A 16,490-nucleotide genomic window follows, 5' to 3' on the forward strand; every position below is an offset into this window, starting at 1 on the left:
ACCATGTGACCGAATCTATGCTAATCAAACGTCGCTAATGGCCTTGTTAAATGCGTGATCAACTTAATTTCAGTTAAAATATTGTATAAACTGGCCTTAAATTGTGCTATTCTTTATTTAATGTTAAAACTATCCAAACAAACTTTATACATTTTTTGCAAAACAAAGGAACTTTAGTTATTCCTCTTATCAAAATAAAGCAAATCTTTAGATAGAAATAGAAAAGAAAAACACACTGTCTATCGCATTTATAAACAGGTTTTGGCGAAGCCGAACAATCGGCCGACTAGTCGGTTTTTTCTGGCCGAACAATCGGCTAGTCGGTTAGTCGGCCAAACCTACAGTCGGTACATCCCCAAAAACCACACGTAATTTGGAGTTGTCACTAAATTTTGTATTTCTTGAAATTGGTCTTCCTCATCAGACAAATCGTCAACTGAGCTATTTACATGCTGTGGTCTCCAGTCGGCACCTAGTCTGCTGGTGTTGGGATCTAGTGTTGAAATTTTGGCTGAGATAGGAGATTCGGTTTCTTCTTCGATGTTTTCATTGCTTGCTTGCTTCTGCAAGTTGTCTTTTTCGTTTTCACAAGACTGATTGCATGTATTATATTTCACAACATACTTGCAGTGGCAAGAAAGATTCCGCTAATGTGCTTTACATCGTGGTGCGCCCTTGATTGCAGATTCCGCTCGTTGTTTTAAACAAAATTGATGCCACATTGCGAATATTGTCAATCTTGAAATAAAAAGTTAAATAAAACCGCACACTCTGGAAAGATAAAAAAATGAAACTGCAAAATTTTTAGGAAAAAAAATTAAAAGAAAATGTATTTATACCAAAAAAAAAAAACTACTAAAACTACTTATCTAGCTTATGTCGCCGTGGGCCCCCACAGACTCGAAGCTCCGTTACGAGCCCAGGAAGACTCTCTAGTGCCGAGCTTGCAAAATCACAGTTCATCAATCTATTGCAAGCTTCAGGAAGTCGCGGCTGGGCGATTTCCTGAAGAGAGGAATGTCGAAAGTTTAAAAACCCAAAAAGTTCAATATGACATATCCTCCCTTTTCGAAAAATCGCTGGACCCACTGCGATTAAAATAAGTTTAAGAATAAAAATGCAATATATATATAAACGGTAAAATATAAAATATGACTACAATTCATTTAAAAGCCCAACAACTGAACAAAACCAAAAAAAAAAAAAAACATGTAAATATCAGAACAGTAAAAAAAAGTTCCTGGAAGCGGAGTAACAGTCATGAACAACCTTTTGATAACAAAATGTCACTATGCATTTTTTCTTGAAGGAGAATTTGTTGTATATACCGGGTTTGGATAACCAATGTCCGTGGGTAGTCAAGGCTACTGCAAGACTCACCGTCAGCACTAACACTCACAGTCACATTTGCAGGGGCTTAGCGATAGTCCACCAACGACAGCCTATGGTACGGACGTGGTCACTTGAATTACGGACATCTCCAAATGAGGGTTGTGAACCGCAAAAATCGCATAACTAGTGGAGTGTGGATCCTATCGCTTGAGCTAAGCAGGTGGTGCCAGCGGATGATGATATATTAGCTCGGGTACCGAAGTGGTGCTGTGTATGACGTGGCAAATCCGTGGGGTGTAAGATCTTGACGTAACCCGGCTTGTGGTTGCGTTATGTCGACATAGAGGTGTTTGGTGTGTACTGCGTAGTTGCTTAGTGCCGAAGTAAACGTTGCCCATCTATACTCAGCTTGCAGGCCATTATGGTTATCCAGTCCAAGATATCACAACCGAAAACAAAATACAAAAGTGTAAGTGTAAGTAATATTTACGAGTTAATAAAAATATAAATAAAAATAATGGTTAATAAACTACAAAGGATAAAAAATTAATTTGTAAATTACAACGCCAGAACTCAGGCATACGCACTGTTCTAATTTTAAGTACAACACTAAATATAAACACAAAATTTCTAAGATAAGACATAAGTTATTTTAAATTAGAAAAAAAAGTACTATACTTATTACGTATTATGGAATTTGGAATGACCACTCAAAACTATTAAACAAAATGAATGTAAACGAGGCCATTTTAGAAAACAATTTAAAGTTCACAGGACATTCATCTATGAGTTTTACGATACCCACAGCATAAATCTCCTAAAAATTTAAACTGCATTCAGTGAAATGTCGACACTGTTGCCCTGTTAAAATCTTTCAAAATTTTCTTGGTTGCCAAAATATACTCTAAATAGATTTGAATCTGTGCCGGAGGAATTCCTCAAGGTGCTAGCCCTGCTACGATGGCGCGACAGTAGGCGCCGAAATATAAAGTATATTACAAAAATAACATTCCCCGAAATGAGCAGTCCAAAATAATATATCATGATGGTAGGTTACTTTATCTGTTGCATTGATGGGCGCAGCTTGCAGTATTACAGTTAAGCCAGGGAAGCGGTTATGGAAAAGTAAATATAAAACAGCAATAGACAAAAGGATATTCCACAGCAGCAGAAGTGAGTCGCCGTGGAATCCATAAATGTCGGCATATGGTACTGTGGGGGTGTTTATCTGGGAATGAATCTCTTTCGTGGTAGCTGTTGTAGTGGTAAGATTTAGATGAGGCATGTCTAGTATCCAGTTTGAGTTTAACTTCTCAGAAATATTAGCGAAAAAATAAGAAGATCCGGGTAAGATTCATTAGAATACGTTTAAAAGAACGAATAATGCGCCCATAAAGTGTTAAATGTGCAATATATTGAAAACAAACAAACTTCGGAACAAAACGGTTAGACACATAAAAAACATAGCGCGTCGTCATGATCGATCTATCTGGTTATATTGCATTTTTCTCGGTTGGCAGAACCGTTAGACCAACTAGCGGGAATTTTTAAATTCTACGCTTACAGCTCGGCCAACCTCACCAATGATCGACCTTGATCGCTCTAACTTATCTACAAAATAACACATAAAACACAAGAAATTCAAGTGAAAGTAACACATAACTAATAGTAATACATAAACTGACCATTTTTTTTTAAGTCAAAACGGGACGTCCATACATACTACTAATAAAATAAATCTAATATAGAATATAGATATACCATACATACATAACATAACATACCCCAGTGGGAAGGTTAACAATAAAAATAAACACAACTTTTTAATTTTCTTTCTTTATTTTATGTTCACAAAAATTAAAAATATTTTTTGTATTATAAGTAGTTATGAAAAATAAGAAGCAATCACCAGCTTCATTAAAGTAAAGCACCATTTATGTGACAGTAATTATTAAATTGCAACATAATATTATATTTTTAGTCGTATTTATATTTCTCGGAGGAACAAATTTGCTTTAATATTGATGGTGATGCGCGGTTTTAGAAAACAGGACAATTTTGCGTTCCAGATCATTATATGGGGACAACGGGACAGGTGGTCCAATAAAGGGACAGTCCCGTTCAAAACGGGACGTCTGGTCACTTTAGTAATACATGAGTTATGATAATAAGGAATCATAAGGGGCAGTTCTGAATCAAACTTTGCCAGGTATATATTCTATATTTGATCTTTTCAAGAAAAACTGCCTTTAGACTTTGTTTTGATCCATAAATAATAATAATAATAATTTTATTGTATTCAACAGGTTTTACCCCAATAACAGAATACAAAATAGACAAAAATAACTTAATATAACTTAATACAGGGTGCCGCATCCAAGTCTGGATATAGGGAATTAACATGGGAATTGGTTTTTATTTTATGATATCTCCCCAGATCACTTTAAAGCTATTATTGAGTGATGCATTTGTGGAGGTCGAAGAGGGCTATCTGCCAGTATTTTTTTCAAATCGTTGCATCGCGCTCATTCACTGTAAAAAGGTTTTAAAAATCGTATTTTGAAATTCGCGCCCGATCCGATTTGTCGCGAAATGTTCCGTCGCACTGTCGAAGTTCGGCGATGGCGTCTTTGGAATAACCATGCAAATTCCAAATGTCAAAATGAAATTAGAAATTATTCTCAGAAATCAACGAACAACTCAAACTGAATTATTTTATCCAGTGTGATGATTATTGTAGGACAAATTAAGCGGAATAAATGCACAAATTGATGTATTCATTCGTCATAGTGCGCGACCCCGTCAAACGAGCCATCTCGAACTACACTCAGACCGTATCCAAAAAGCCCGAGATGAAGACTTCGAGCAGCTGGTCTTCCTCAAAACCCCATCGGCAGGATTGTAACATGTCCATGGAATTGAACTGAAATAATCGCAACAGTTGCGGAGCGTTGATTGCATTCGTTATAAGTTTAACGAAAAAGATAACACTGCTAATACATAGACGTTCATCAAGTCGTATAGCAGAGAATCGCCTGAGCAAAGAACCCTCTGGATGGATAATATTTGAAAATTTTAAAATTTAAATATTTGAAAAAACGACGCTGTACATTTTCCATCATCTCCTGATAAGTTTTAAAATGTGAGAACCAAATTAAGGATGCATATTCGAGTTTGCTTCTCACGTATGTATAATATAGCAACTTTAGTGTTGCTTCATTATGAATCATACTGCTGTTCCGGATTATATAGCCTAGAATTTTGATTGCATCTGATGTAATTAATCTAACATGCTCCGTAAAGGATAACTTTGTGTCAAAGTTAACTCCCAGGTCTTTCAGTTGTGATAGACGACTTAAAATATGATCATTAAGCTTGTAATTGTAGTTTAAGAGATCATTAGCCAAAGTAAAAGATAAAATATAACACTTGCTATAGTTTAAGTAAAGATGGTTATTCTCACACCAAGTAACCAAGGAATCAAGATCCGATTGCAATAAGTGACAATCATTGACATTAGTAATGCGAGTATATAGTTTTAAATCATCCGCATATAATAAAACAGAACAATTGAAATGACTATGTCGTTAATAAAAATGTTAAATAACAATGGCCCCAGTACCGAGCCTTGTGGTACACTTGACGAAGCTATAAAGTTAAACGATCTGTAGCCGCAATTTTCTACAAAATAATTCCTTCTGGCTAGATAATTTTGAAAAAATTTACACACACTATTCGAAAAACCAAACTCGGAAAGCTTACGAAGTAAAATCCTATGGTTTAAAGAGTCAAAAGCCTTGGAGAACTCGGTGTATATAACATCCGTTTGGAATCCTTCGTCCAGATTAACAGCAATATAATGTGTAATAGTCATTAAATTAGTGACTGTAGAGCGTCCCTGAATAAATCCATGCTGATTATCAACTATGATGTTTTTAATTTGGTAGTAAATAATATCGAAAATTATCTGTTCAAATACTTTGGCAAAATTATTTAAGATTGCTATTGGTCGGTAATTTTCTACAGCAGTCTTATCTTCTTTCTTAAATAACGGTATTATTTTCGAAGTTTTCCAACACTCGGGAAATGTCTGACTATGAATGGCTAAATTAAACAGAAATGTTAAGGGAGTGTATAATACAGAAGCTGCATCTTTAACCAAAAACGCAGGGATTAAGTCTGCACCAGCTGTAAATTGCGGTTTCAAGTTTTTTAATTTAGAGTAGACCTTCTCTTCACGAATACTACCAAAATTAATGTTATTTACAGAATCTGAATTAACGTCACCGAGTTGATCACCAAAATCAGACTGAAAAGAGGATTTGAAAAGCGTTGCAAATGAGTTTACTATAGCCTCCCCTCCTGATACTGGTTCATTCCGAAATGTCATATTAAGCGGTATCTCTGTGCTACTCTTTTTCAGTTTAATGTATCTCCAAAATTGCTTCGGATCAGAATTAATATTTATTTCTGCAGAAGACACAAAATTCTTATGTGAGGTTTCTAATTCATGCTTTACAATTCTTCTCAACCGAACAATTTTTCCCAATCTTCTGTGAGACCTGATTTTCTAGCTTTCTTCCACGAGGAATATTTCTTTTTAATCAATTTGATAATTTTAGGTGAAAACCATGCTGGGTATTTTGAGGGTCGTTGAATATATTTCGGAACAAAATGTGCGACGAAATTCCGGATGATGGGACGGACGGTCCGGTGACGGTCCGGAATCTCCCCGATAACGTATGGGGTGGCGGCGTACTTGAGTGCCAAGCTTTGGGTCGACTAGTATCGTTGATGTCAGAAACACGTCTGGTCGACCAAGCTTATGCGGCTACCTTCACGCCGCCGGGGGTGGCGCCTTCGGTGAGGAGCGGCCGTCGCTCGGGCGCCAGCTCCCTCTCCGGGGGAGGGAGCGCCGGGGTGCTCTAAAGCCGGAGACATGGAATTCAGGTGATGAGCCGCTGCGAAAACTCGAGAATAAGAAATAAAACGGCGAGAATATTTTATGCAATAAATAGGGTTTATTCCCTGCCACCAGCTATACGGTTTAAAATAATAAAACTTACGGCTAAGCAACTTAAATAAATATAAAACGGTTTTACAACAAAAAAAAAGAATTAAACGTCCGGCATGGTCGTTCCTCCTGGGCGGCGACTTCCCTCAGGACGGCCTCCTTCTGGCTCTGGAGGCGGCGACCTTGAGATCTGGAAATCGCTCGAAGACGGTACGGCGACCCGGGAGGGGAGCGCGGTGACGGTAACGACGCGTGCACGACGCTTTCGACTTTCGACGGTGACAAAAAAAAAACGCGGTGACGGTGACACGGTTTCTCGTTCGGGGTCGGCGATTCGAAAACCGGTACTAAGACGGGCAGACGACCCAGAAAGTGCTTACGGTGGTCGGAGGGTCGAGCTGTGCACTTCTGCCACACTTCTCAAAATCACAAGCCCAAAAAGAACAGCCCCAGCACTTCCGCACTCCTTGGAGTCACAGGCAAGAATCCTCTTCTTCCGCCGCGGCGGCGCGGCGATCGCGAATTTACCCCCCGCTCTCGCGGTACGCGGCACGATTTCCGGCTCGCGAAAATTCGCTTCGTTACATTCCCCCCTTTCGTCGGTAAAAAAAGGAGTGTAACTTCTTTTTTTTTTATTCCTTACCCACCCCCACTAAAACACCCTACAGAAAATGAAAAAAAATTAAATACACAAACTTCGGCTTTGGCAGCTGCTCAAAGGCGGCTGCCGGTTCGTCCTCGCACGGCATTGGTCCTCCTAGATGGGCTCACGCGGGATGACGGCAGGGGGGAATCCCTAGAGACGGGGCGCCGGACTTCGCCAGAGGACGGTCGACGGGGGCGGCTTCTGCGGGGTCGCTCCGGTAGGCCGCACTGGCAGGCGGCGGACGTGGTGCCCACGAGGCCGCATCGGGAACAAAATTTGGGGCCGGCCGGATACGGGCACTGGCCCCGACAGTGGCCCGGTCGCGCACAATGCCAGCAGACCTCCTAGTCCACTGGCACATACCGGGCCTGTCGGGGGGCCTCTCCGTCTGTCTGGACCCGCGGGAGACTAGCTGGGGAGCTGCCCCCATGGGGGGTCCCACCTGGATCCCCCGGGACTTTGGGCGGTGTCCAGCGGCGGCGGAATCCTCTCCCCGGAGCAGCTCCGCTACCAAATCCCGTACGACCGGGTTATCCATCTGGAAACAGACGTCACAGTCAATCACAGCGTCGTTTGGAGCGCGTCGGATGCGCGGGTTTCTTGCCGACGGCCCGGGCACGGGTGGCAGCGCGGTAGACACGGCAGGGGTGTTCTGCGACTCAGAGCGATTCCACACTAGCGTCCCCCGGGGGATGTCGATGGCGATGGCGTTGGCGCGCAGGAAGTCCATCCCTAATACCATGGCGGTGGCAAGATTTGGAAGATAAGCAGCACGGATGTTTATGGGAATGCCGGCGATCTCCATCTCTAGGCTGTAGGATCCTATGGACGGGATAATGTCGCCATTGGCCATGCGAGTCAAAACGCGAGGAGCTACCAAGGGAAGAACGTTGCGCTGGTTAAGTAAGGTAACGGCTTCATTCCCAATGAACGTTCCGGCGGCTCCAGTGTCAAGTAGGGCATCGTGGACGATGTCAAAGAGTGTGACGGAGACATGGGGACGGTTGTCACGGAATTTCAACGGCACGATGATTGGCGAGGTCTCGTCAGACGGGCGCTGCTGCGGCCTCGACGCGGTGCAGCCCCTCTCTCGTTTTCCGGGATACAGGAACAATCCCTGGACATTACCCCCGTTCGTCCGCATCTCGAACAGAACAAGCGGGGTGGATTCGAACAGGACGAACGATAGTGCCCAGTTCCTCCGCATCTCCAACACTTGATGGCGGCGACAGCGTTGGGGGTGGCTGCTCTGGTTGTCGGAATCGTCCTGGACGCTGTACTGACTCCCTGCTCATTTCTTCGGTTGCAGGAGTACTCTCGGGACATTATTCCGCCTCGGCCGCACCTGGAGCAGAACAGTCGGCGTGGCTTCCTGCAGGCCGAGCGGTAATGTCCGGATTCTCCACACCTCCAACATTTGACGGTGGTTCCGGTGTTGCCGGTGGCGCCTGTGGACTGCTGGATGGGCCTGGACGACGGTGGTGGGGGACGGATGGTCTCCAGCCTTCGCGGTGGTGTCGTGGATGGCTGCACGGGCCTGGACGACGGCTGCATGGGACGGTTTTCAGACCTAGGGGCGTACGCGTACCTGGTAGCCGGGATCTGGGTGGTCGTCGAGACGCGATTCGGTAGTGGGACTGGTGAATGGCTCCTCACTTCCTTCTGGAGCTGCTCATACTCATCGATGAGCCTCACCAACTCCCCGATGCTCTGGAAGTCTCTACGACGGATGTACTGTCGGTACTCCGGTAGCAGGTGGCTGTACAGGCGACGAAGGACGGCCTGTGGGGAATACCCTCCCAGACGGCGGGTGAGGGTTTGCATCGCCTGTATGAAATCTCGACCGGCTTCTCCAGGTCGTTGGCGACGGTTGACGATCTGGTCTTCCAGGACTTCTTCATAATTCGGCATGTAGAAGTCCCGGAACTCCTCGACGAAGTCGTCCCAGGAGTAGCAGAGGGCCCGGTTGTTACGGTACCACTCCAACGCCTTATCGGTGAGCATTTCCGGCAGCACGGTGAGCATCGTGTCCGGTTCAATGGCAAAATGTTTCTGTAGTTCTTCGGCGCGCTCCAGAAACGCCATGGGGTCGGTCTCTCCGTTGAAGTGAACACGGCTCTTGCGCACTAGGTCCAGGGCTTCCCAACGGGTGTCCCGCGGCTGTGCGTAGCACGACTGGACCGAGTGGCGACTTCGACGGGGCTGTGTCGGTGCCGGTGGTGGCACGAGAGACGGACGCTTCGGTGGCACCGGTCGAAATTCTCGACTCGGAGACGGCGAAGTTGGTCTCGTGGCTGTCGGTGAGGGCGATGGGGAAAGACGGTGCGGTTCCCTGTACGTCCACGTACTTGGCTCGTCGAGTCGGCTCCTGGGGGCCTCTCCAGAGGCGGGATGAGCAAGTTCCAGCGGGACGGCAGGTCGTGACAGGGCATCTGGGGACTGGACTCGGGGAACGGCACCTGTAGTGCTGGTGGGGGCTGCCCATGGGAACGGCGCTGGCATTACTGGTCGTGAAATCACGGGCGTGGGTACGGCAGGCCCGGTTAGCGCAATGCTCCAGGTCAGCGATGTCGCTGATGCCGAATTTGCCACTACGTACCCGATGGTCGACGTCGGTATGGAGGCGTTGGGGTTTGACAGGATGACGGTGTCCACGACCTCGTCGGTGACGGTCGGGAGAGACGTGGCCAACTCCTCCAGGTTCATCTCCTAGTCGATTGCGGCTTGGCGACGGAGATGAAATTCCTTCAAACGCCGGCGGAGCGTGTCGACGGAACCAGTGGCGTCGATCCCAATTTCGCGCAGGGCTTCTTCCAGCTCGTGACGCTGCAGCTGGTGGACCCACGTCGCGAGCGGAGCTGGGTGCGGCCGGCCTTGGTCCTCTTTACCCATTCTGTGACGTCACCAATTCTGACGGAGACGGTTGATGGCGTCACGAGACTTCGGGGACAGTGGCGGCGACCACAACACAGCACAAAAACAAAAAAAAGTCAGATAACGGCGCTTCTCTCTGGCAATTTCGGACAGAGACAAAAAAAAAACAGACCGCTCAAAAACGACGGTCTCCCGCTGATAGCGGACAAAAACGTAGCTGGTGGCGGCGGACGACCGGAGGCGGCTCACTTTAGGTCCCTGCTCGGGCGCCAAATTATGCGACGAAATTCCGTCCCGGTCCGGAATCTCGCCGATAACGTATGGGGTGGCGGCGTACTTGAGTGCCAAGCTTTGGGTCGACTAGTATCGCTGATGTCAGAAACACGTCTGGTCGACCAAGCTTATGCGGCTACCTTCACGCCGCCTCTCTCCGGGGCTCCGGGGGAGCGCCGGGGTGCTCTAAAGCCGGAGACACGGAATTCAGGTGATGAGCCGCCGCGAAAACTCGAGAATAAGAAATAAAACGGCGAGAATATTTTATACAATAAATAGGGTTTATTCCCTGCCACCAGCTACACGGTCTAAAATAATAAAACTTACGGCTAAGCAACTTAAATAGTTATAAAACGGTTTTACAACAAAAAAAAAGAATTAAACGTCCGGCACGGTCGTTCCTCCTGGGCGGCGACTTCCCTTAGGACGGCCTCCTTCTGGCTCTGGGGGCGGCGACCTTGAGATCTGGAAATTGCGCGAAGACGGTACGGCGACCCGGGAGGGGAACGCGGTGACGGTAACGACGCGTGCACGACGCTTTCGACTTTCGATGGTGACAAAAAAAAACGCGGTGACAGTGACACGGTTTATCGCTCGGGGGCGGCGATTCGAAAACCGGTACTAAGACGGGCAGACGACCCAGAAAGTACTTACGGTGGTCGGAGGGTCGAGCTGCGCACTTCTGCCACACTTCTCAAAATCACAAGCCCAAAAAGAACAGCCCCAGCACTTCCGCACTCCTTGGAGTTTCAGGCAAGAATCCTCTCCGCTGCGGCGCGACGATCGCGAATATACCCCCCGCTCTCGCGGTACGCTGCACGATTTCCGGCCCGCGAAAATTCGCTTCGTTACAAATGATCAAAAATTGAATAAAGACGATCGTAAACATCAGCGCAGGCTGTATTTATAACTGTAAGTTGAAGTAAAAAATTCCAGTCAGTGTTCAACAGTTCATTATATAATCCCGGAAAATCAGCTCTGCGGTAATTGTAACGCAAATTATCATTAAAAGTTAATGATTTCGGCGAATTGAAAGTAATATAATCAAGTGTCCAGGTAAGAGGAGGATGATGAAGATCTTCCTTAATTAATGGATCACTCGCTCTGTGTACCGATATCTGTTGAAATAAACAATCTCCACTCTTCTGGCGAATGATGGTGACCCAATGCCAACATTAAATCATTAATATTATTACAAAAAACTAAATTATCCTCTTTAGAAAAGAAGTGAATTAAAGAACTGTGATGATTCCAGTAAACTGTAGTATTAACGTCACTCTGTAAAAGATCCCACTGTCTCAATCTGGATCCTAACATTTCAGATTTTTCTTCGGTTAAATCTAAGTCTCTAACAAGGTCGTTTAACTCTGCTTGACTAATTAAATGTGGTGTATCTGCAACAGTTGGATCTTTAAAGACTTCAGCGCCAGAAGGGAGGAGTTTCGCAATCTTCTTCCGTAGAAGAACTTGATGATCTTGAAAATAGTTTCGGTACGGGAATTTCGAAAGAATGAGGTAGCGGCATATATACAGATGATACATCGGCATATTCCACTGAATTTTTCGATTTTTTGATGAAACCTTTTACATTTGTTAAGCAGAAGTAGCAGTCATCTACGTGGTTTTTAGGCTCACGCCACTGCATCGGTACACCAAAGGGCATTTCTTTTACAGTACCCTTGTACCAACCGGTCAAGTATTTATAACATTTCAAGCAACACACTTGGGGGACCCACGATTTGTTTTCATTTTTTATAGGAGTCTTGAAATAAGCTTGGTAACATGTTGCAAGCTGCGGTGAAATAGGTCTTTTTTCACATTTAGGAGTAAATTGACCACAAATATAACAAAAAATATTTGGGGAATTAACACAAGCGCGCGGCATTTTACAAATCTATAGTCGCCGCAACTGTTCTGATGATGTTTGGATACATAAAAGCTATATTTTTGCGACTAACTGCAATCAAGTGTGACAAAAAGTAACAAAACCAAACACCCGTTATCTATGTTTTGTGATGTGATGTGATATGGCTATAAAACATTTTTTTCTTTAGTATATGGAGTAGACCCAACCTCAAACATTATCTGAACTTTCTGTGAATTTTTTAGTGTTGCATAGTGTCATCTGGTAGCATGTACAGGGAACTGAAAAGACAGTGCGAATTCCATTTTACGTACAATTTTAACATCGATGGCGCACCAGTTTTCGCATCATCTAAGCGCTCGATGTGGCCTATTGAAATGATAATCAATGAATTGCCTCCAATTGATCGTTTTCGTAATACTGTTTTGGCTGGTGTGGGTAAGAACCCACGAATCCGATGTTGCGTTGATGAGTACGATTATAGAGGCGTTTGCAGAACAGACAAACCGACTATTTCAGGACGGTGTGTATGTGGGAGATACACTGTACAAGTTCCTACCGTTTGCTTACATCGTGGACTCTGTAGCTCGGCCGATTATTCAAAACATGTTGCGGTATAACGGCTACTACGGTTGCATCCTGGAAGAACTGTAGGCAGAATCGTCAAATATCCCATAGATATGGAGAGTGACTTACGTTCAAAGGCGACCCATATTGAGGATCGACGTCCTATTCGTGGTGTTAAAGGTCCGACTACATGACTTCACTTGCCATATTTTGATCCTGTCTGGTCTTTTCCGGTTGAGTACATGCGTGGAGTACTTCTAGTGTTTTATAACACTTTGCCAACCTTAAAAGAATTCTACTATAGCGTGTGTAATTACCGGGGGAGCGTCTCCTACGACGCAGGTGGGGTATTCGGCACAAATCCTGGATTTTATCCCCTATCCATATTTTTTACGTTGCGAATTGTAGTGGCTATCGTCGCCTCGTCGCGGTAGCACAGCCCTTAACGATGATTCAGGAAACCTGGAAGAGGCCATTTACATGTATCCCTGTTAAATAGGCTACCCTTTTACTGTATGTTTATGGCGTTATGCCTGTACCCAATGTGCGGCTTGTCAGATGAGGCAAGTGAAGTAGAGCATCAGCATACGGAACCATAAAAAATATTTTTCTTAGATACTAGGTTACAGTGGAATGGTAATGGTCCTACAAGTAACCAATTTGGTATTTTTACGCCTAACAAACTAATGCCCCTTTGACATGTCGGAAGTTGTTTCGAGTGGATAGTACTATTGTACGCATGGATGTGTGTCTGTGGATTATTATTGTATACATTTATCGCTTACACGAGTGCTTTCGTAGTGTTGAATAGTGTGTTTACGTTACTCAATATTACTGGGCAACTATTAATAGTTGAAGCACATTCTTGGGTTGGCAATTCTGAATTATGTTAACATGTCAGTCACAGTTGTCCATTGTGACATGGGCGCGCTTAAAAAACAATAAGATGGGAGCTAGTGAATTGGTGCCCAAACGTACACATTCATATTAGGTATGCCATCAAAGAGTTTTACTTATGTCGCCAACCTGACAAACACAGCACAAACATTCATAGTCACCCGATAGTGTCGTGTACCTTGTATCGCCAACAGCTTAGTCGGGTTCAGCGCCGGTTTCGCAGGTGCCTGTGTCCGCCGACTACCCGTTCCCGTAACATACGAGCACCGCAATGTCTCAATCCCGAAAACGGCGACCGCTAACTCTATTGCGAACTGGGAATCTCGTGTCCTGGCCTTTGCAGCATCGGCGAGCGAGGTGCTGACGTAAATACCATGTCCAAGATGGGTCTGTGAACACGTCTGTGCGCTACATACTAGTGCTGGTGCAGCATCGACATGTACAGTGCTCATCTCGGATATCTATGACGAGCATCGCACTGAAAGATTGCGATAATTGTGTATAATAGAATTATGGAAATACCCATAGTAACGCACTATGTCCACTGTGTGGTGCCAATGTGGGTTCCATATTGACGGATGCGTATATACTTGATCGCCAATTCTTGCACCAATGAGGAGGTCAGCGGTCGGGCATTGCGGTGGTGTCGACATTTGAATGCCTACAAATACGTAATATATTTGTGATACATAACTAGTGAACCTCGATTACCTCGCATTTTGGCGATGACGTCTTATTGTAGCTCCCGGTTGAGCCGCCTATAGAGTGCCATCTCCCCTTCCAGTTCTTTAATCCGTTGCGCCGGGTTTTCGCTGCTTTCTGCTGCGGTCTCTCTGCCTTCGGTGTTCCTCGATGCGGCGGATTGTTGCGGAGACACGCAACCAGGACTTAGGCAGGGCAACCACGAGGGCGAGGGCGACGCCAGTGGCTAGGGCGACGGCTTGCCCGCGATGTTGAGGGCTGGGGCCCTTGCAGTCTCGCCGGTACGGTCGCAGCCACTATAGCATCATACCGCGCAACATGGGCAGCAGTGGGCATCTGTCAATACATACAGGGAGTAAAATACGTCGGTGTATAAATTTGTCATATGAAAATTGACTATGTTTGTGTAGTGTAATGAAGGCTGGTGTTATACAAGCGCAATGTAGTCGATATCAGTGGGAGATAAAATAGGAAATAGGACCGTGTAACCGACAACAGATGTAACCACGATTCAGAATAAGCTATATATGCACTAGACATGACCTCGCAGCATGTTACGACTAAGTTACGTTGTGAAGTAATGCGTTTAACGATTGTCATAAAGTAGATACCATATGGACGATTTTGCTAACGTTCCCAACACCTATTCCTATTACATTAAACATGTGTGATACTAGTATGAAAGGACAAACTGTTATGGAACGATCGAGTCACAAAATATTCGGTCAGAGTAGAAGTGGGTTAACGTATCGCTGACGTCCAAGGATGTTCGGAATTCTCAGTGTGGAGGTTGTCGTGTGGTCGCATTTTAGCACGGTTCGTGTGTGGAGTAACAAAGGTTAGGGTTACCAGTTTCCGTTTTTTTGGTGGCAGAGCTCTTGGGATTGACCCAGGGATGTCCCCGAAGACGTGGTATCGTCTACCAGACGTGTCGGGACCACGCCTACTCGCTTGCCTCGCCGACGTCTTTGCACCTCCTCTACGGTCAAACAACATCTGGATTAACACGTATCAGCACATGCACGCGTCATAGTTGCATTGCACTAAATTAAGCGTCCTCTTCATACTAAACACAATGACGTTAACACAATGTCAAAATTCTATGTGGTCACAGGATATACAGTCGCGGCAGTTCATCGGAAGCACCTATATATGTCTTTATTGTAAAGTGTAAGTATATAGTACTGCATATAACGTTGGTGATACATACAGTTGCCTACCGTTTACTGCATAATAGGCTAGACAAAAAATAATTACGTCGCATATTTACATAATCTACCTTTCGAGTAAGCTTTGTTTTTTTATAGGGTTAAGTAATTACTCCAAGTCTTTTGTCCTACTGCCCATATGAATTATACCACTCGAATAGGTAAAACACAGCTTAAATAGTTAGCTCCCAATGTGTATTCTGCGTCACTGGAAAGGTACATTTTGCGCTGTGCATCTGCAGTCATTACACTTCGACTACTTGATACAGTAGTACGACAAAGTTAATCTAATTGTATGTTTGGAATTGGTACTTAAGAATAGTGGCCCAATGGGCCCGGTTTTCCCTAGTTCGGTATTTGTAGGGGCCTCGAAAATGGGATAAGGAGGAGTTTTGTATATTCTCTACGGGGAGGATGTCCTCCACTTTGGATCGTACAAATACTACAGTCGCATACATCTATAACGCTTAGATATTAATAATAATCGTTAACGAATCGTATCGAACACGTATGCACTCATTACTTACACTGCTCGATCTATCAGTGTTAAGCGGCGTATCATAATTGTGAGATTTTTTCGGAGTCCAAGGATGTGTTCTTTGATAAACACTGATCCGTTCATTTTTGTTTGTTTTTGGTACACACATCGCTACTGCATTTGTCATTTTGTTATACTGGATGTGCTTGTTTGAGTCCTGGGTACATTGCCATATACTACCGTCATCGACGTTGTTCTACTGGTGTTGTGTATGCAGTCAAAAGTTATGAACCTCGTCGATTACAATTTGCAATAGAATATATAGCATACGGACGTAGACTTTTAATTGTGAACGAAGTGTTAAGTATAGTAATCATTCATTTCACCACATATCTATAATTTTTATAGTTTGCCAGTTGCTTTTGCTATGGGTCAAACTACTTTGGCGTTTAAATTTCCCCCTGCTTCTCTTGTGGTGAACCCATCCGTGACCTCTTGTGAGTTTTTGTTAGTCACCCTGATAGGCGGCAGGAGTGTGAAACAAAGTGTCCTTATAATTTCCTTCCTATTATATATATAGTTTAATTTGCAACTCGGATTCAAATAAATCCACCACTGTGTTATGCGATATTTAC

General features: G+C 44.5%; 2 protein-coding genes across 2 annotated transcripts in view; both read right to left on the reverse strand.

Moving 5' to 3' along the window:
* Positions 1 to 3,292: 3,292 nt before the first annotated feature.
* The window catches only part of LOC135125746 (uncharacterized), a 565,798-nt gene continuing 552,600 nt past the window's right edge, over positions 3,293 to 16,490 (reverse strand). The window contains exon 2 of the mRNA XM_064051408.1: positions 3,293 to 7,530. Coding sequence (XP_063907478.1) covers positions 7,114 to 7,530 — 417 coding nt within the window. The 3' untranslated portion in view covers positions 3,293 to 7,113. The remainder of the gene's footprint in view (positions 7,531 to 16,490) is intronic.
* On the reverse strand, positions 10,960 to 15,095 carry LOC135125730 (uncharacterized). Its single transcript, XM_064051389.1, has 6 exons — positions 15,019 to 15,095; positions 14,179 to 14,505; positions 14,004 to 14,128; positions 13,646 to 13,856; positions 12,700 to 13,032; positions 10,960 to 12,651 (listed from the first exon to the last, which is right to left on the reverse strand). The coding sequence occupies exons 2-5, from the start codon at positions 14,183 to 14,185 to the stop codon at positions 13,013 to 13,015; spliced, it is 363 nt and encodes a 120-aa protein (XP_063907459.1). The 5' UTR covers positions 14,186 to 14,505; positions 15,019 to 15,095; the 3' UTR covers positions 10,960 to 12,651; positions 12,700 to 13,012.

Source organism: Zophobas morio, unplaced genomic scaffold (assembly GCF_036711695.1).
Source record: "Zophobas morio isolate AGI-343-1 ecotype UQ-CSIRO unplaced genomic scaffold, CSIRO_AGI_Zmor_V1 ptg000009l, whole genome shotgun sequence".
NCBI classification, from domain to species: domain Eukaryota; kingdom Metazoa; phylum Arthropoda; class Insecta; order Coleoptera; family Tenebrionidae; genus Zophobas; species Zophobas morio.